At 40.5% G+C, this 20,364-nt stretch overlaps 1 protein-coding gene across 1 annotated transcript; it reads left to right on the plus strand.

Annotated features, from left to right (window-relative positions):
• The first annotated feature begins 2,023 nt into the window (after positions 1 to 2,023).
• On the plus strand, positions 2,024 to 20,332 carry uap1l1 (UDP-N-acetylglucosamine pyrophosphorylase 1, like 1). Its single transcript, XM_039779797.1, has 9 exons — positions 2,024 to 3,037; positions 10,476 to 10,680; positions 11,849 to 12,024; positions 12,166 to 12,338; positions 15,202 to 15,395; positions 17,219 to 17,359; positions 17,486 to 17,671; positions 19,671 to 19,737; positions 19,985 to 20,332. Exons 1-9 carry the CDS (start codon positions 2,758 to 2,760, stop codon positions 20,069 to 20,071), a joined length of 1,509 nt encoding a protein of 502 aa, XP_039635731.1. The 5' UTR covers positions 2,024 to 2,757; the 3' UTR covers positions 20,072 to 20,332.
• The last annotated feature ends 32 nt before the right edge of the window (positions 20,333 to 20,364 follow it).

Raw genomic sequence — 20,364 nt, forward strand, 5'->3', positions numbered from 1 at the left:
AGAAGAGACTTCAGATACAGTATTATGGGACCACTAAGGCCTATATAGAAGAGACTTCAGATACAGTATTATGGGACCACTAAGGCCTATATAGAAGAGAGACTTCAGATACAATATTATGGGACCACTAAGGCCTATATAGAAGAGACTTCAGATACAGTATTATGGGACCACTAAGGCCTATATAGAAGAGACTTCAGATACAGTATTATGGGGACCACTAAGGCCTATATAGAAGAGTATTCACTATTAGCCGATACTAGAAGCACTTCAGATACAGTATTATGGGACCACTAAGGCCTATATAGAAGAGACTTCAGATACAGTATTATTGGGACCACTAAGGCCTATATAGAAGAGACTTCAGATACAGTATTATGGGACCACTAAGGCCTATATAAAAGAGACTTCAGATACAGTATTAGGGGACCACTAAGGCCTATATAGAAGAGACTTCAGATACAGTATTAGGGGACCACTAAGGCCTATATTAAAGAGACTTCAGATACAGTATTAGGGACCACTAAGGCCTATATAAAAGAGACTTCAGATTACAGTATTAGGGGACCACTAAGGCCTATATAAAAGAGACTTCAGATACAGTATTAGGGGACCACTAAGGCCTATATAAAAGAGACTTCAGATACAGTATTTGGGGACCACTAAGGCCTATATAAAAGAGACTTCAGATACAGTATTAGGGGACCACTAAGGCCTATATAAAAGAGACTTCAGATACAGTATTAGGGGACCACTAAGGCCTATATAAAAGAGACTTCAGATACAGTATTAGGGGACCACTAAGGCCTATATAAAAGAGACTTCAGATACAGTATTAGGGGACCACTAAGGCCTATATAAAAAGAGACTTCAGATACAGTATTAGGGGACCACTAAGGCCTATATAAAAGAGACTTCAGATACAGTATTAGGGGACCACTAAGGCCTATATAAAAGAGACTTCAGATACAGTATTATGGGACCACTAAGGCCTATATAGAAGTGACTTCAGATACAGTATTATGGGACCACTAAGGCCTATATAGAAGAGACTTCAGATACAGTATTAGGGGACCACTAAGGCCTATATAGAAGAGACTTCAGATACAGTATTAGGGGACCCCCTAAGGCCTATATAAAAGAGACTTCAGATACAGTATTAGGGGACCACTAAGGCCTATATAGAAGAGACTTCAGATACAGTATTAGGGGACCACTAAGGCCTATATAGAAGAGACTTCAGATACAGTATTAGGGGACCACTAAGGCCTATATAGAAGAGACTTCAGATACAGTATTAGGGGACCACTAAGGCCTATATAGAAGAGACTTCAGATACAGTATTAGGGGACCACTAAGGCCTATATAGAAGAGACTTCAGATACAGTATTAGGGGACCACTAAGGCCTATATAAAAGAGACTTCAGATACAGTATTAGGGGACCACTAAGGCCTATATAAAAGCATCCAAAAAGCAGCATGTCATAGGACCTTTAATAGTAGCCTAGAGTGCAAATATATAGTTTAAAAATTAAATATAAAAAGGGGTAGGGCTACTGTGTTACTTTCCTTATCTGATGGTGTAGGATTATTTTGTTAAGAATATAATGTAAGACCTCAGATTTCATGACCTGACATTCTCTCTCCCTGTTCTTCTGGGCCATGAGGAAGCCATCTGGTCTTGGGAAAGGATAAGACATTATTAAAATTGAAGATGCAGCAGTTGCTCGAAAAAGATAATTAATTAATAACTTGAAACAAAAGGAGGATTCCTTTCCCAGATGAAGGGTGAGACAACAATGGTCAGTGTTTTGTAAGCGCCTGATTTGTGACACAAAGTATGAAAATGACCTGGCTCTCATGAAAACTCCTTAAGTTTGCAGGAGATTAAAAACGTACAGATGTTCATATCCAACAATAGCCACTTGTCTCTTTTGAGCTGAGACTGAGAGAAGTCAAGGTCATGTTTTCATACGGTGTGTTAGAGCCGGCTGGAGCCAGAAGACCGGGACTACGTCCAACTGATAACAGCACCACGGATGAAGCAGAGATGATGGATAAAAAGTGAGGGTTCTAGATGCCGGGGAAAACTCTGTTTGCTAGGTTTTAGCGATGGGCTATTTTGTCTGATCCTTGTGCACACGTTTATTGTATTTTGCAATATCATTCACTAAAGCTTGTTATTAACTTTAACTGGACGAACCTTGAGTTTTATTTTGAATCCTGAGTCTTTTTTCTCTGAGTAAACGAACACTATTCAGTGACCATAGAATTGGAGTCAGATTAAGTCATCGGTCATCGGTCACATCGGTCACATTTTAGAATTAAATCCTACAATGTCTAATTTTGTAGTAGGTGCTGATACTTGTTGTGCAGTAGGGTAGGCTACAGCCAGCTAAAGAGACGCTGAGTCAGCACAGCTTTTCCCTCGGACTTGTAGCCTCCGGTCTCGTGGCTTGCGAGGAAGTCGTCCAGACGTCGGTTTACAGAAAGCTATTTCAAACATGTTTTGTAGCCGCTTCTGTAAACCTGAAGCAGCATAAACACGCCTTTATTCGGGCAGCACCGGCATATCCTGTTCTACAGGCCTTATTTACCACAGGATCCGTGTTTGGGTTCGAGAGCTGCAGTCACGAGACAGTCATTTCCTCCGAACTACCACACAGCTTCTACAGCTACAGTTGAGAGAAGGAAGTTGGATGTTGGAGTATTTTTTAATGTTCTACTCCACGGTTTGCTCTGTTACCGAGACACAACATGCTATCCTTGGAGCAAGTGAAGCAGAGTTTAGAGAGTGCAGGACAGTCTCACGTCCTGCAGTTTTGGCCGGAGCTGTGTGAGGTGGAGAGAGACCGTTTCCTCCAAGAGTTGTCTCAGCTGGATCTAAAGGGACTTAAGGACCACTGTGAAGGGGCTGCGAGGTCTGCAGCCTCCCCGTCTGCCAGCTTGGATCAACACATGGAGCCGGTTCCCCCAGAGTCCATCGGCAGCGTGAGGAAAAGTGACAAAGACTCTCTTGCGGAGTGGGAAAATGAAGGTGAATGTTTTTAGAGGTCTTACGGTAACTTGTAATGCTCTCACTGCAAGTTTTTTATACTGGCCTATTTTGCGTTATTGTAGCAAATCCAAGGGTGTCACTTTGGTTTAAGAAGTGTGGGGGCCCGGGAGGACACAAAATCGGGGGTCTGGGGGTCCCATGTCCTGCATTTCTACATAATTGTAGGGACTAGGTAATACATAATCCAGAAAATAATTACGTTGATCATAATGATTGTCCCAGAAAGAATAGTAGCTAGCCTACTAAACCATGTATAAAACAGATGTTTCTTCATTGTATAAAATAGGGGCTGATCCGAGACGTATAGATAAAATAAGATCAAACGAATTTGAAAGGGGGAGAGACTTATCTTCCTGTACCCAGTGGATATTACACCTTAGAGCAAAACTATTTGCAAATGTGTGTGGAGAGTGTCCCCTAATACTGTATCTGAAGTCTCTTTTATATAGGCCTTAGTGGTCCCCTAATACTGTATCTGAAGTCTCTTTTATATAGACCTTAGTGGTCCCCTAATACTGTATCTGAAGTCTCTTTTATATAGACCTTAGTGGTCCCCTAATACTGTATCTGAAGTCTCTTTTATATAGACCTTAGTGGTCCTCTAATACTGTATCTGAAGTCTCTTTTATATAGGCCTTAGTGGTCCCCTAATACTGTATCTGAAGTCTCTTTTATATAGACCTTAGTGGTCCTCTAATACTGTATCTGAAGTCTCTTTTATATAGACCTTAGTGGTCCCCTAATACTGTATCTGAAGTCTCTTTTATATAGACCTTAGTGGTCCTCTAATACTGTATCTGAAGTCTCTTTTATATAGACCTTAGTGGTCCCCTAATACTGTATCTGAAGTCTCTTTTATATAGACCTTAGTGGTCCCCTAATACTGTATCTGAAGTCTCTTTTATATAGACCTTAGTGGTCCCCTAATACTGTATCTGAAGTCTCTTTTATATAGACCTTAGTGGTCCTCTAATACTGTATCTGAAGTCTCTTTTATATAGGCCTTAGTGGTCCCCTAATACTGTATCTGAAGTCTCTTTTATATAGACCTTAGTGGTCCTCTAATACTGTATCTGAAGTCTCTTTTATATAGACCTTAGTGGTCCCCTAATACTGTATCTGAAGTCTCTTTTATTAGACCTTAGTGGTCCTCTAATACTGTATCTGAAGTCTCTCTTTTATATAGACCTTAGTGGTCCCCTAATACTGTATCTGAAGTCTCTTTTATATAGACCTTAGTGGTCCCCTAATACTGTATCTGAAGTCTCTTTATATAGACCGTACGTGGTCCCCTAATACTGTATCTGAAGTCTCTTTTATATAGACCTTAGTGGTCCCCTAATACTGTATCTGAAGTCTCTTTTATATAGACCTTAGTGGCTTCCATACTGTATCTGAAGTCTCTTTTATATAGCACCTTAGTGGTCCCCTAATACTGTATCTGAAGTCTCTTTTATATAGACCTTAGTGGTCCCCTAATACTGTATCTGAAGTCTCTTTTATATAGACCTTAGTGGTCCCCTAATACTGTATCTGAAGTCTCTTTTATATAGACCTTAGTGGTCCCCTAATACTGTATCTGAAGTCTCTTTTATATAGGCCTTAGTGGTCCCCTAATACTGTATCTGAAGTCTCTTTTATATAGACCTTAGTGGTCCCCTAATACTGTATCTGAAGTCTCTTTCCCGAAATTCAGCCTTGGTGCAGAATTACAGCCACTAGAGCCAGTCCCACAATGAGCTTTCCTTAGGATGTGCCATTTCTGTCTGTAGCTATTGAGGAGGAGAGAGGGGGGGGGGCAAGGTGGAGGGTGTTGGTGTGGCCTTGACCAACTGCCACTTTGCTCGTTTGAAAGCCATGATGTCTCTCTCTCTCATGGGTGGGCCAAATTCTCTGGGCGGGCAAAGCAGAGAAAGGGGAGGTAACCTTGCTCCTTATGACCTCATAAGGAGAAGATTCCAGATCGGCCCATCTGAGCTTTCATTTTCTCAAAGACAGAGCAGGATACCCAGGGCTCGGTTTACACCTATCACCATTTCTAGCCATTGGGGGACCATAGGCAGGCTGGGGGAACTCATTAATGTAAAAAAACCAACTCATAAAGTGACATTTTCATGGCATGGGACCTTTTTAAAAACACATGTGGCTACCTTTTGTCGGCCTGAGCATGGCCCAGGCCTCTCAATTGTTTTTTTACAGTGACTTTTTCTACAATCTGCTATACACATGATAAGCACTGCGGATCATAGAGCAGGCACACTACAGACCTCCACCGGCTGAGCCGGCTACTTCCTGTTTAGCGCTACACTATTGTTACGTCCTGTGGCTAGGGGTATCAGGACATAGACAAAACCAGGTGTAATTGGTATTAAAAGGATATTTATTTCTGGGATCAGGCAAATTATGACAAACAGTGCTCAAAAAAGAAGGATACGTGGGCCGATGGGTGCTGTGGCAAACAAAAACAGACATACAACCAAAGAAAAATCCTCAAAAGGAAAACTAATCCTAAATCTAAATGAAAACAAAAGGAATAAACAAAACACCTCTCTAACTTAAATACTTAATTAAACACAATACAGAACTCACAGCACCCCTTAACCTAGTGTGACTAATACAACATAAATCAAACTAAGTGCAGGAAGGATAGCATGTTGTTAAGATCTTCACTTCCTCATACTCTCAAACAATGTCTTCACAAAGTCTGGTCTGGCAGACTTGATTGTCTCCTCTTGATTGGCCGGCGCCTCCAGGAACTGGGCGGGACTTTCCTGGTCCATCCAATCAGCAGCGCATGGGATGGTACAGCCTGCTTTGCATCTCAAATCATACTCCATTAGATCATTAGAACATCCAACACATGAGGACATAGACTTTGAGTCCATGAAAAGCGCTATATAAATTCAATTTATTATTATTATTATTATAGACGCCAGCCGTAACACTATCTTGAATGGTGATTAAATGGTTTAAGCATGCAGCTCTATTAGACTTTACAAATGTTATCAGACCGAATGGATCAAATTCTGATAATGGTAAAACATGTCATTTTGCGGGGGTTGGGACGCCCCTCAAAAACTGTATCCACTGATTTACAGATGTGTCTCTGTTTTTTTGGGGGGGGCCAGAGGGCATGACGTGATGGCCCAGGAATTGCAATTCCACTGTTAAGCCGATTTGTTCAATTTGCATCAAAGTCCCCTTCCTGGGGGCCTGGTTGTCTATGGTTGTCTATGGTTGCAATGGCGCCGTGCTAAGCTAAACGCTTAAGGGGGAACGTTGCTGATTTTCAACCCATCTGAGGCGAGTCATATAGTGGAGATTTACAGGCGGGTAAACATGGACCTCCGGGTACTGCCGCCATTCATCTACATGTACAGCAGTACGGAAAATCGGCAAACTTTACCTTAAGATACCAGCTAATGCTAGTGGTAGCTAGCTAGCTAGCTTGGTTGGCATGAACAAGACATTTCTAGGCAACCAAATGTTCCAATTAACTATTATCAATGTTTAAGACAAAAAAATTAACAACACACAAAAACAAGTTTGCGGCAATTTGATTTTTTTTGTTGGCTTTAATGGCCTTTAATTGACAGGATAGCTTAAGGACAGGAAAGGGGAAAGAGATGGTGGACGACACGCAGCAAAGGGCCGCGGGTTGCATCCGAACCCGGGCCGCTGCCAAGGACTCAACCTACATGGAGCGCACACTCTACTGGGTGAGCTAGAGGTTACCCTGTTTGCGGTTATTTTAATTTACACAGTGCCATGGATACCATTGCTAAGCGTCTGTCATGATTGACAGGTTGGCGTGTAGCCACGCCCCTAAATCATCCCCTGCTTTATCGTCCATTCAAATAAAATAAAATAAATGGGAACATAATTTGCTAAATGAACATAATGCTGTATTAAAGAAGACTTGACAGTAGCTATTGAGGCCATAAACTCATGAAAATGTTTATTTAGGTAATAAATCAAGTGAAAGGTAGGGTCATTTTCTCATAGACTTCTATAGAAATTTCTTTTTGCAACCAGTTTTTTTTAATTTATTTTTTTAATATATTTTATTTATAGCTTTTCTGTTTAACATTCAAGAAAAAGCACAGCAGAACATAACAAAGGAACCCACCCATAGACAAGCAAAAAACAGACAATAACAATAGACTAACAATTAGATAGCTAAATGAAAAAGAAGATATTGTAACAAAGTATGCATACATCATACATGTACAAACACAGGATCAAATAAAAGAAATGAAGTAAAAGAAAGAAATGATGCTCTTCTGAGAAACAGTAAAACCAGTTGACACAGTCACCAAGGTAAAATCAAGCATTTTAAGACATTCTTGATAGATAAGATAAAAACGGATGCCAGGTTTCGTCAAAGGTTACCGAGTTGAGGGAGACATTATATCGTACTTTCTCCATATGTAGCAAGTTGGACATCTCTGCAAGCCAGGTCTTAAAAGAGGGGACATCCTCGCTTTTCCACAATGTCAAAATATTCCATTTGGCAATAATCATGCCATATTGAATAGTCTTGCGATGTAGGTGGTGCCACAATTTTAGATGACTGGTCCTGCCGAAAACCGCAGTGCACGGGTCTAGTACAATGTCACAGTCATAAACAATGGAGAGGCAGGCAGAGATATCTGACCAATATCTGTTAAGCTTAGGGCAAGACCAAAAGAGGTGACCCAGGGTGCCCTCAGCAGACTTACATTTTGGACAGTATGGGGAGACAGAAGGATAGTTTTTTGCAACCAGTTGAGACGCCCCTGCTGGAAATAAGATAAAAAGCAGGTTTAAGGCACTTCCCCGACTTTACTTTTCAGGCTCGGAAGCTACGTCCATTATTTTTACAGTCTGTTAAGCACGATGCCTCAGTAGCAAAACAGCCTGCATACCACCACCAGTTGGTGGTAGCACCCAGTGAACCGGACAAGAGTTACCTGTGAACAAATAAACAGAGGAGCTGCGATCCCTCAGGATAAAAAAAAAAAAAAGAAGCACTATAACGTTAACATTTCTTAACCAATATCAATGTTTTTATTTTCAGTGGTTTATGATCTACATAGAAAAAGTTGTGCCTCCAGTTAATCCGAATCTACATTGGTTAGGCTATAATTGGTGCTAGACACAACACAACACTAAATCACACACTCCCCTCATGAGGGTCTAGCAGCAGCGATGAAGCCAATGCGGCGTATGTATAAATATAATGTCAATGCACAGCCCAGCAATGTCCGCTTAAAATCACTGGGCACCGTCCGTGACACAAAATGTTGTGGACCTCAGGACGAATAGCTGTTGCTTCGGCTACAGCTAATGGGGATCCTAATAAATTAAATGAAAAAATGCGAGCTCAGTGCGCGGCAGGCAGATTACTGTACACTAGTTTTGCATTGCCAAACCTATCTCCACAGCAAGAGTAAGGTCTGGCTACACCACAGATACATTCTAGGATAGATGTGGCTTTTGGTGGAACATTTGCACACCGCAAAAGAAAACTGCACATAAAAAATTAAGTTTACTGTTCACACATTACAGTAATGTGATCTATTTAAATTAGCTGGATACACTGGATACACGGTTGAACATAATTTGCTCTTACCAGCGTATCGCCATGTGTACAATTCCTGCCAAATCTGTCCCAAAACGTCCCAGTTAGATAGTAAATGCTGTAAACATATTCTTCACCGAAAGAACCAAGTAGGTCGGCCTTTATTGCACAATCAAAAACCCTTTTCACATTTTTTAGCCTGTGGCTTACTAGCTCGAAGTTTGTTGTTGTTTCTCATAGCGAAGACAGTTTGAGAATGGCAACAGAGAGCGGAAGGTGATGGGCAATGCCTGTCAGGCTTTACCTGCTGCCACTGCTGCCGTAGTTTTGCGTAGCCAGGCCTATCTCCACAGCGCTGTTTCAGTGCTGCTGCCAACAGAAGCGAAAAGCATAGCTACAGTGGAGAGTGAAAGAGGAGAGGAGAACACCGACTAGTTACAACCCACCGTAACACCCTGAGAACAGAAGGATGAAGAGGATGGGAGGATGAAACACATACCCCACATAAAGTCTCTTAAAACAATGTAACCTACATCAGTATGACAGGCAATATACAGTAACATTAAACTTGGCTGGTGTGCAATACGGCGTTAACGCTACATGGACTGGCTCCACATGTATTGAGCCAGTTTGTAAACGCAGTTCCAAATGTTCACAGACCTACAAGGAGTGCAGCAAGAGGTGACTGCATTGTTCTGCTGAGGAAAAGTGTATTCGGTCAAACAGCTTTTTCAGTAAGGGCTGCTCGTGAATGGAACCTCATTCCTACTCACATTAGGAATTTTAAAACTTATGTTTCTTTTAAATGTAACTTAAGGAAGTGGCTAACAGGTAATCAGGACTGTCAACATTACATGTAGTTACAAAATCTTGCTGCTATCTCTGCTGTGTTTGTGTCAATTGTGCTATGCCTATGAGGTTGTTGGGCTGACAGTGTGGCTTGTGTATGTGTTGGTGTTGATTTGTTTATATGCTTGATTATTTCTTTTAACATTGATAGTCAATTTTACTTGTACTGGACTAAACTTATATGTACTTTTATAATATCCTCTTATCTTTGTAGGTGTGACATCGTACAATCTGTCCAGGGACAGCAGATGTAAAGTAGCCTTTTGGCTAATTCTGGCACACTGTACATTTTCTTTATGTATTATTAGTGTGCATTGTCCCTGTTAAATAAACCTAAATAAAAAAAAAAAATAAATAAATAAATAAATAAAAAAATACGCATATCTATGCAGCACAGCAATGTCACCCTTACTCTAAAGTCACTGGGTGCTACAGCTGACTGGTGGTATGTAGGCTGTATTGCTACTAGAGATGGCCCGATACCATTTTTTGCTTCCTGATGCGATACCGAGTACCGATCCAATACCAGTGTGTCATATATTTTATTATGTTTTAACAACTGTATACTACTATCCCTGTTTGGATGTGATATGATTTCTATCTTTGTTGCCTGTCTGGCTCAGGTTAAACTCTTTGTGAAACATGAACAAACACAAACAATGAATGCCACAGAACTTTCTTTTATTATCCAGTTGACAGTCAGTTATAACAGAAAAAGATCATAAATAAACTCCTTTAACCTAGAACCAAAAAGGTTGGAACCACTGATCTAAAACACTCAAAATCACTGGTAATCTCCTACTACTAAAAAACTCTACCACAGCATTATAAAAGCAGTAACAAGTTAACAACGTTAAAGGCCAGCTTGTAAAGTTTTATGAAAGTTTTCACTTATACAGAATGACAAAAGGTACTGTGCTACAGTAGGTATGCCAGTTGTAAAGTTTAAAGGCCTTGCAGCTGTTGATTATGTTACCACTCTATTTTACCACTCTATTTTGACAGGGCTGTTGCAAATCTCAGAGAATCGAGTTGGAATCCTGCTCTTGGCTGGTGGTCAGGGGACCCGCCTTGGTGTACAGTATCCCAAAGGGATGTATAACGTTGGGCTACCAAGCGGCAAAACCTTGTATCAAATCCAGACAGAGCGCATTCACAAAATCCAGGAGCTGGCCGACAGAAAGTATGGCTCAAAATGCATCGTTCCATGGTAAGATTATACGATGGATTTTTCTCCACTACTATGACCATGTGTAGGCTTTTGCTTACACGGGGTATATTAAACAAAACTCTGAGACATTACAGTACAATGTACTATGAAAACTTCTGGGAGCAGCAGAAACAAGCTGTAAACCAATAATATATTAATATAAATTATATATTTACACGTTATATTGTCATGGCGAACATGTTGCTTATTTACACATCCAGCAGACACGGAGCAACATTAGCATTCACTTGATGTTGTGTTTCTATTCACCTGGCATTACGCGTAAGGCCAATATAAACTCTCCTTTTAGCTCTGTTTTAGGTTTATTTTTAAAGAAAAGATTTAGCTCTTAATATTAGCCAAAACAAAGCCAAAATACAGTAACTAGGCTACATACAAAATGTAGTTAACCAGACTTGTTGGCATTTGTTATTTAATGGCATAGACATGTATAATTTCAAAGAAAAAACAATAATGAATAGTTAAAACAAGAGAGCCAAATTGAGTTAAAGCTTACTGATGAGATAACCATTGCTAGCTGTGGCTAAAGATAATTGTACTACTGTAATTGAAATAAATAAGGTAGTGGCTACAGTCAAAGAATAAACAGCTAAACTAGTCATGCTAAAGTGTAGCTTAGCAGAGTAGCAGGAACTGCAATCTCCGCTAACAATAAAATGAAGGTATACATCCATCTGTTACAGTTTCCAGTCAGCCTGAAAACTTCAAACCCTTTCCTTCAACTTCAGCTTTTTTGTAGTTACTGCTCTCTGCCTTTGGAGGACAGACATGCTGTATGTTTACCAGCTAGTTGCTAATTGTCTGTCTGCTGTTTGGTGCTGGACAGTGAATTTATCGGTTGTTTTTTTTTGCTGAAAACGGCTGCCTGCTGCTGGTAAAAAAGTTGATGACAGCAGTGAGACTAAACCAAAACATTATTTGCCAACAGTGAGCTGATGTTTAAAGCTATGTGGAGCTAAAGGGAACTGCAGAGTTGGTTAATTAATTATTTGTGGATTTGTTACTACGAGTGACCACTTTCACATACAAGTAGTCATGTGATCCATTGTTGATGCAGTGCAGACATTTTAAGATAATGTCAATAAGATTACAGAGAGTAATCATTTTAAGATTTTCACACCTTGTCTGTACTGTTGCAACTCTTCAGGTACATAATGACCAGCGAGTTCACTCTGGCACCCACTGAGAAGTTCTTCAAGGAGAACAACTACTTTGGTCTGGAGCCATCAAACATTGTTATGTTTGAGCAAAGGATGATCCCAGCAGTGACGTTTGATGGAAAGGTCATCCTGCAGGGCAAAGGGAAGTTAGCCATGGCCCCAGGTAGGTGCACATCAGCTCCTACAAAAGATCCAGACGCAATTATCAGTAAAACCACTATGGTTTCACCTATTGCCACTGATGTGTGTTCAGGATAGTTTGAGGTAGTGCACCATGTTTCAAAACCTCTCCACTCTCTGTCAGATGGGAATGGTGGTCTGTACCAGGCGTTGGTGGACAACAAGGTGCTGGAGGACATGAAGAAGAGAGGAGTGGAGTACCTGCATGTGTACTGTGTAGACAACATCCTGGTCAAAATGGCTGACCCCGTGTTTATTGGGTTCTGTGTGAGCAAAGGAGCTGACTGCGGAGCCAAGGTAGAGTAATATCATTCAGTAGATATAAAAGAGTCCCTTAAAGGAAGAGCTCAACATTTGCTTTCCTTCTGAGAGCTAGATGAGAATATTACCATCATGTCTGTGCATTAAATACAAAGCTGGAGCAGGGAGGCATCCTTTTCACATTTTTGTTTGTGTACAGATTAAACAAAATGTGTTAATGAGCTTTAGAGGTGCTGGTAGATGTGTTCTGTGACAGAACCAGGCTAGCTGTTTGCCCCTGCTTCAAGTCTTTCTGCTCGGATATGTCCACCTGCTCTGACTCCAGCTCTGTACTTAAAACACAGACATGAGAATGATATCAATCTTCCCACCTCGCTCTCGCAAAGGAAGGAAAGTATATAAAATAGGTAGCCTATAACATAATAACAATTTATGTTATGGCAAACATGAATATTGAGAAAAAAAGACTTTCTCTTATTTGAATAAAGACCTGTTAAATAAACTGTTATTACAGCCACTTGGGGTAACCTGATCTCCTAGAGCCTTGGTCTGTCGAGGTTTCTGCCTAAAAGGAAGTTTTTCCTCGCCGCTGTTGCACCAAATGCTTGCTCGTGGGAAATTGTTGGGTCTTTGTAAATTATAGAGTGTGGTCTAGACCTACTCTATCTGTAAAGTGTCCTGAGATAACTCCTGTTGTGATTTGACACTATAAATAAAATTGAATTGAATTAACTGTACATGGGCTCCAGCTCTGTGCCTGCTGATGAACTTGAGCACCCTTAAAAAAACTCACCCTCAGATTGTGAATTAATTACTGTAATATTAACGGGCCCTCGCAACTCCGGTTATGGTGGCGGTACTGGCGGGACGCCTGTCGACATGGTCCTACATTTGTATGATAATCAGACAGTGCACAGAGTGCGGGGCGATCAATACGATGTATTGCAAAAACTTCCCGTTTAACGGCGTTTCATGGAAATTTAATGCCTTACCATTTTGTACGGGGGGCTATTGAGCCAATTTGGAACGCCGAAGCCCCAGACCCCAATCAGAACTTTTACCATTAACTTTTTACCATTTCTGATAAGTGGCCAAGTTTCAGAAGTTCTCGAGCATGCTTAGGCCCTCAAATTTGTGATTCATTTGGACTAAGAAAAATAATAAAAGGAGTAATTTCAATAGGGCCTTCTTCGACTGACGATGGCAGTGCTCGGACCCTAAATATGAATTGTATCAGGTGCAGACTTATATATGTTTTAGATCAGTTGTCAGACTGTCCTTCATAATCAACTTAATCCCATAATGTCTGAGTTGACACTCTACCTGTTTTGCACCAGTTTTGCAGGCACAAAGTGTTGTGTATAAAGGAAGCTGTAAATGTCTTGGGAACAGTCAAGCTACCTGTGGAAGAAGAGCATGCTGACCTGTGGCATCGAAGACTGGTTTTAGGGTAGTGGAACATTCTCTGGCAGGGAGGGTAGCAAAGCTAGTGGGAGAGGTGGAGCGCTACCAACTAGATATAGTTGTGGTGCTTTGTTATTAAGCTTCTGTGCCAGTCATGAATTAGCCATAACAAACACCATGTTCAAGCAAATGGTGATTTGTAAGTGTACTTGATACCAAAACACCTTAGGCCAAAGATCAGCAATCGACTTTGGGGACATAAAATCACAAATCATGTGACCGTTTGTCTTGGAAAGAGAAGAGCAGAGAGGAGCACAGCTGTCAACTGATCACCACCTGGTGGTGAGTTGGATCAGAAGGTGGGGGAGACTGCAGTGTAAACCCAAATGGGAGTTTGCCCATCCAGTCTACATGTGTTTTGTGGATTTGGCGAAAGCGTCTGACTGTGTCCTGTGGGAGTATGGGTTACCGGGATCGTTGCTATGAGCCATCTGGTCCTTACACGACCAGAGTGAGAGCTTTGTCTGTATTCTCAGAACAAAGTTGGACTCTGCCAGAGTGTTCCTTTGTTACCGTTTTGTTTGTTTAATCAGGGGGTTTTTTTTTGGGGGGGGAGGAGAGGGGGGGGGTTTTTGGGGCCCATTTTTTTTTCCCCTTTTTGTAGATGTATGGTTCTGTTGTCGGGGGGGGGGGGGGGGGGGGGGGGGTTGAGAAGGTTTTTTCATCAGACTGTGGCCTTCAGCATGCACTGGGGCTGTTTGCAGTCAAGTGTGAAGTAATCGGCATGAGAGGCAGCCGCTCTTAAGTCTCTGCCAGAAAACGATTGATTTCTCCATCCAGGTTGGGAGTGAGTTGCTGCCCCAAGGGAAGGCGTTCATGTATCTTGTGGGTCTTGCTCTCATGTGGATGAAATGATGCGAGTGTTCGACAAGCGGATTAGTGCTGTTTTCGGAGGTTGTAGGCTGGATTGTTGTGGTATGCCGGAAGGCAGAGCTTTCAATCTACTTTTTGGGTGGCTTGGTTTACCCTTAATCCCTTAATGATAGGTTAAGAGAAGGTCAGTCTACATCCCAAGGATAGTTTGTGCTGCACAGGCCCAAGTAAAAATCTATTTAAAACTCCTCTAATGATAACACATCTTTTAAAAGATGCCAGTTAGGTTTTAGGGGTGGGTGAATAAAACAATGATCCCAGCCTTCATACCCTGCATATACTGTATATTTCTGTGCATGCATATTTTTTTGCCCTCCAGGCTCTGATCAGGTTCAACCATGCTTAGCTTTTTCTACAAGTCTTGTTTCATTGCTTGGGGTGGGATGGGAAATAGGGGTCGAAATCAGGCATAGGAGTTAGGGTGAGGTTGGTGTCAGGTAAGATAGGGTTAGTAACAATAAATCTCATAAGGGTCGAATGAAATAAAATAAAAATCTGGGATGAGAAAAATTCTAAATTGTTATGTGTGTTTCCATCTGGCCTTTTATCTCTATCATGTCAGGTGGTGGAGAAGGCGTACCCTGCTGAGCCAGTGGGCGCTGTTTGCAGGGTGCGAGGCGTCTCCCAGGTGGTGGAGTACAGCGAGATCCAACCAGAGACCGCTGAGCTCCGAGGACCTGGAGGGGAGTTGGTGTACAGTGCTGGAAACATCTGCAATCACTTCTTTACCAGGGCTTTCCTGCAGGATGTAGCAGAGTAAGAGCCTTTACTGTCGCATAGGTGTTGGTACGATCCCTCTGACAGCACAGTACATATGAGTCAGAGTGAAATCGGACTGATTTGAGTAAAATACACTACAGGCTAGAGGGTGAGAGGCAGTTCATGGAAGTATATAGACGACACATTGACTTGCAAAGTTCAACAGGATACGACCTTAAAGGTTCCATGGCATGAAAATTTCACTTTATGAGGTTTTTTAACATTAATATGAGTTCCCCTAGCCTGCCTATGGTCACCCAGTGGCTAGAAATGGTGATAGGTGTAAATCGAGCTCTGGGCATCCTGCTCTACCTTTGAGAAAATGAAAGCTCAGATGGGCCGATCTTTCAAGGTTACCTCCCCTTTGCTTTGCCCTCCCAGAGAATTTGACCCGCCCATGAGAGAGAGACATCATGGCTTTCAAACGAGCCAAGTGGCAGTTGGTCAAGGCCACACCCCCCTCTCTCCTCCTCAATAGCATTTAAAGGTACAGACACAGAAATGGCACATACTAAGGAAAGCTCATTGTGGGACTGGCTCTAGTGGCTCTAATTCTACACCAAGACTGAATTTCGGGAAAGAGACTTCAGATACAGTATTAGGGGACCACTAAGGCCTATATAAAAGAGACTTCAGATACAGTATTAGGGGACCACTAAGGTCTATATAAAAGAGACTTCAGATACAGTATTAGGGGACCACTAAGGTCTATATAAAAGAGACTTCAGATACAGTATTAGGGGACCACTAAGGTCTATATAAAAGAGACTTCAGATACAGTATTAGGGGACCACTAAAGTCTATATAAGTCAAGTTAAATCTGCATTAACTGGTCTTTTGGCCACTTGAGGCTGAGGAGGAGAAGTGGTACTGACCACTGAAAACTACTTGAGATTAATTTGATTCTGAACATTTCTCTGCTATGCTGACTTAAAAAAAGTTGGTGACATTCTGTATTTTTGATATTGTCAACAAATCCCATGTGCAGACCCAAACCAACAATGAATGAATACTACTAACAAATATTGTGTGTTTTCAAACCTAATTTATCTTATTCTCTGTGCCATATTGTTATGGCACAGAGTTATTGTTATCCAATAACTATTAAAAGCACACAAATTCCCTGTCTTCTTAGTTACTGGAGTATGCCAAGCTGTATGGTTTGCATATAGTGTAATATTGTAGATTTAAGAGTGATAGAGAGTTTCCTTATGGTTTGCTAACCAGCTGGTGTATGGCTTGTGACTATTATAAAGTGAACTATTACTATTATCTTACTGACCACTTACTAACCACTCTCTAATATTCTCTGTCAAATTTAGTAATTGCTGATGTTATTGGCTATACTAGTACAGTGCCTGTTCAAAACGCAGACCTAATTATATTCTACAGTTATTTTGTCGTTCATTAACTTCCATGCAGAATGTCATTATCAAGGAAGAATATACAAAATGTAGTCTATTAGACTCATCTTCATCATCACCTTCAGAGCACTAAATTCTGCCAGATGGTGTGACATTGTCAATCCATACCTAGGTTTGCAATAACCTTTGGTGTAAAACCAGTGTTATGTTATATATGTTTAACCATTTACAACTGGACAGTCTGACATACATTGTTTGGACATTCATGGTCCCCAGCAGATCCCTGACCTACTCTGTAGCACCACCATCGGGCAAAAGTTTGCTTTTCATTAACTCTTTAGTCTGTCATATATTATTAAAAAAAAAAATAGGCCAGATTAATGGGACACAGCTGTGGAATGTATGTATGTATGGCCCAAGACTAATATATATATATATTTTTTTTTTATCTTACAGGAAATTTAAAGGCCAACTGAAACAACATGTTGCGTTCAAGAAAGTTCCCTTTGTGGACTTGTGTGGCAATCAAGTCAAACCCACCAAACCCAACGGCATTAAGATGGAAAAATTTGTTTTTGATGTATTTCCATTCTCAAGGTATTGTTGATTATTATATTGTGTCTTCAGCTATTGGCATCTGTTGTTTTACTCTACATAAAATGACATTAAATCATAACCGTGTCTCTAGAGCTAATTCAAGTATGTACTATCTGTCTTTGGAAGGAACTTTGTTGTGTTTGAGGTTGTGAGGGAGGACGAGTTTTCCCCACTAAAAAATGCAGACGGAGCAGCCACAGACAACCCAACCACAGCCAGAAACTCTTTGCTGGCTCAACACTGCCACTGGGCCACGGCTGCAGGAGCCACGCTGTTGGATGAACATGGGAATACCCTTCCTCGTACAGCCAGGTCAGTTTGATTATATACACCCTGTTGTAACAGATAATGTCAGAACTTAAACCCTGACCCTGGATACATTTTTTTCATGGCATAATGTTTACTGTGAGAAAGTAAAGTACATTTTATTAACATAGCCCACAATCACAAATTGGCTCTATTCTTAGACCCAAATAGAAAGGTCTATTAGAAAGGTTAATTTAATACATTCCCAACGGCTACAAAATCCTATTTCATCACATTATTACATTAGAAGAATAGTTTTAACATTTTGGGAAATACATTTTTAAGCCAACAGTTGGATGAGGAGATGCCACTCTTATGTCTGCACACTGAATATGGAGCTGGGGCCAACAGTCAATTAGCCTAGCTTAGCAATAAGACATGAAACCGCAAGCCTGGTTCTGTTTATAGTTTTAAAACAGCACCTCTAAAGCTCACTAACACATTATCTTTTCTTTTTTTTAACACAATATTTTATTGATTTTTTTTTAAGAACAGAATGTAATGCAAAACACACAACAAAGATGGATACCATCAGATCACAGGCCCTAAGGGATGAAAAAACAGACTGAAAAAAGGGAAAAGCCATCAGAAATCAGAATCAGAAAAAGGTTTATTGCCAAGTAAGTACTTACAAGGAATTTGCCTTGGTGGATTATGCATAAAACAAACATATTGCACATTAATATGAAATAAACAATAAATACAGAAACAAATATTTACATAATAGCTGTTTAACCAGCTGTTTTATATTATATATAACACATGCACAAATAATCACAGACAACTGCTTTTTAAAAGTACAACAGCATTTATTTAACTTTAGCAATAGTGATCTATAATCAGTCAGAATCAGATTTTTGCCAAGTACGTTTTCACGACATCAAGCATCTATTGGCAGTAGCTCAGTCCGTAGGGACTTGGCTCGGAAAACCTGAGGGTCGCTCGTTCAAGTCCCTGTACAGATCGTGGACTGGTAGCTGGAGAGGTGAGAGTTAACCTCCTGGGCACTGCCAAGGTGGCCCTGAGCAAGGCACTGGAACCCCCCAACTGCTTGGGGTGTGTTTAACGGGCAGCGCCCCCCCACACACACACACTCTGACATCTATCCATTTATATATATTATTGTGCGTGTGTGTATTTCGGGCCTGTGTGTAATGTGTGTAATAACTAACAACAGAGTGAAAAAATCTAATTTCCCCTTGCAGGATCAATAAACTAAACAACTACACAACAGTAAGCATAATTCTTACTGTTGCCATGTGGTGGTAGTGTAACACAAAGAAACATATGCCATAAGAAAAATTAAAAAAAGGCTGTAATTGCATACAAATTCTACACATTGTGGCTTAAACTATGAGGGGGGAAATGCAGATCTTACTAAAATAAAGTTTTATACTATATGAATGAATGGTTTATTATTGGCCCATCCATTATAGGATTATTCAGACACATTTTAAATAAACACTCTCCCAGTGCTGACACGAAACAAAATAATAAGTACATACCAGAATACATTATGGTACAAATAGAAAATAATATATATATGTGTAGGATTTACTTGGATTTCGTAGTAGTAGTAGTAGTAGTAGTAGTAGTAGTAGTAGGAGTTTAAAAATATATGAATGAACTGAATATATGCATTTGCCTGTTTAACTTGACATTTAAGGAAGAATTATTGGTGGCTGTAATGATTCCTCCTGGCCATACTGGCCTTGAAGAGATCCCTTCCTGATGGACAACGCTGTAAGAATTGAGCGTCAAAATCCATGGTCTTCATTCTGTGCAAAAATACATTCTGAAGTTGAGCCAAAGTTATTAAGTGGCTTCCACCGTCTTAATCAAATCAAGTAGGTGTCTACAAAATACACTCTATGGAGAGGAGAAATGATCACAGCAACCAATAGCTCTTTTAATGGACATATGCACTTGTGAGTGTTGTATTTAGATAGACTGGAAAACATCTGAATCTATCCTTGAAATCTAAAAATGTTTTTTGCCCCCATAGTGCATCAGCAGGGGACAGTCATCCAGCACTATGTGAAATTTCACCACTGGTATCCTACTTCGGAGAGGTGAGGACATGAAAGTGGCCACAGATTAATATAAAAACATTAAGGATATTGGAAAGGAGATAGGCCAAACCTAGTTGTTGGGTTACAGTGTTAAACTGGTTGAAACCTATAGAGCAGGAACAGGTTGTTCCTTGAATAAAAAACAAAAACAAATAAATTGTGAAAATTGAAATACGCTGCTGTCATCTTTAGTGTTTTGTCCAAATACTGTGGTGTAATTTAACCTCCATCTCACTTGTTCTCACAGGGCTTGGAGCAGCTGCTGAAAGGGAGGACACTGCCAACTCCTCTCATTCTGGATGAAAAAAGGGCCAAAGAGCTGCAGGCTCAGTAACATTTCTCTGATTAATTGTGTGACAGGAGCAGAGATTCCAGTATAGTGGGTAACTGGATGGAGACGGCAACCCTGGAGCCCAAGAATGCACAATTTGTTTAAATAAATGTTTGAACTGTATGTGAACTTGTGAAGATAATAATATCAAACTGTCATGTAATTCTCTCTTTAAAACAAATAAGACAGTAAGGGACTAGCAATGAGTTTTTGGAATAAAGTTTTGTTTTACATTTTACCAAAAATATAACATTAATCAAAATACCTCATCCCGTCTCCCATTCTTTTGTAGTGAA

Source organism: Perca fluviatilis, chromosome 17, assembly GCF_010015445.1.
Source record: "Perca fluviatilis chromosome 17, GENO_Pfluv_1.0, whole genome shotgun sequence".
Lineage (NCBI taxonomy): Eukaryota > Metazoa > Chordata > Actinopteri > Perciformes > Percidae > Perca > Perca fluviatilis.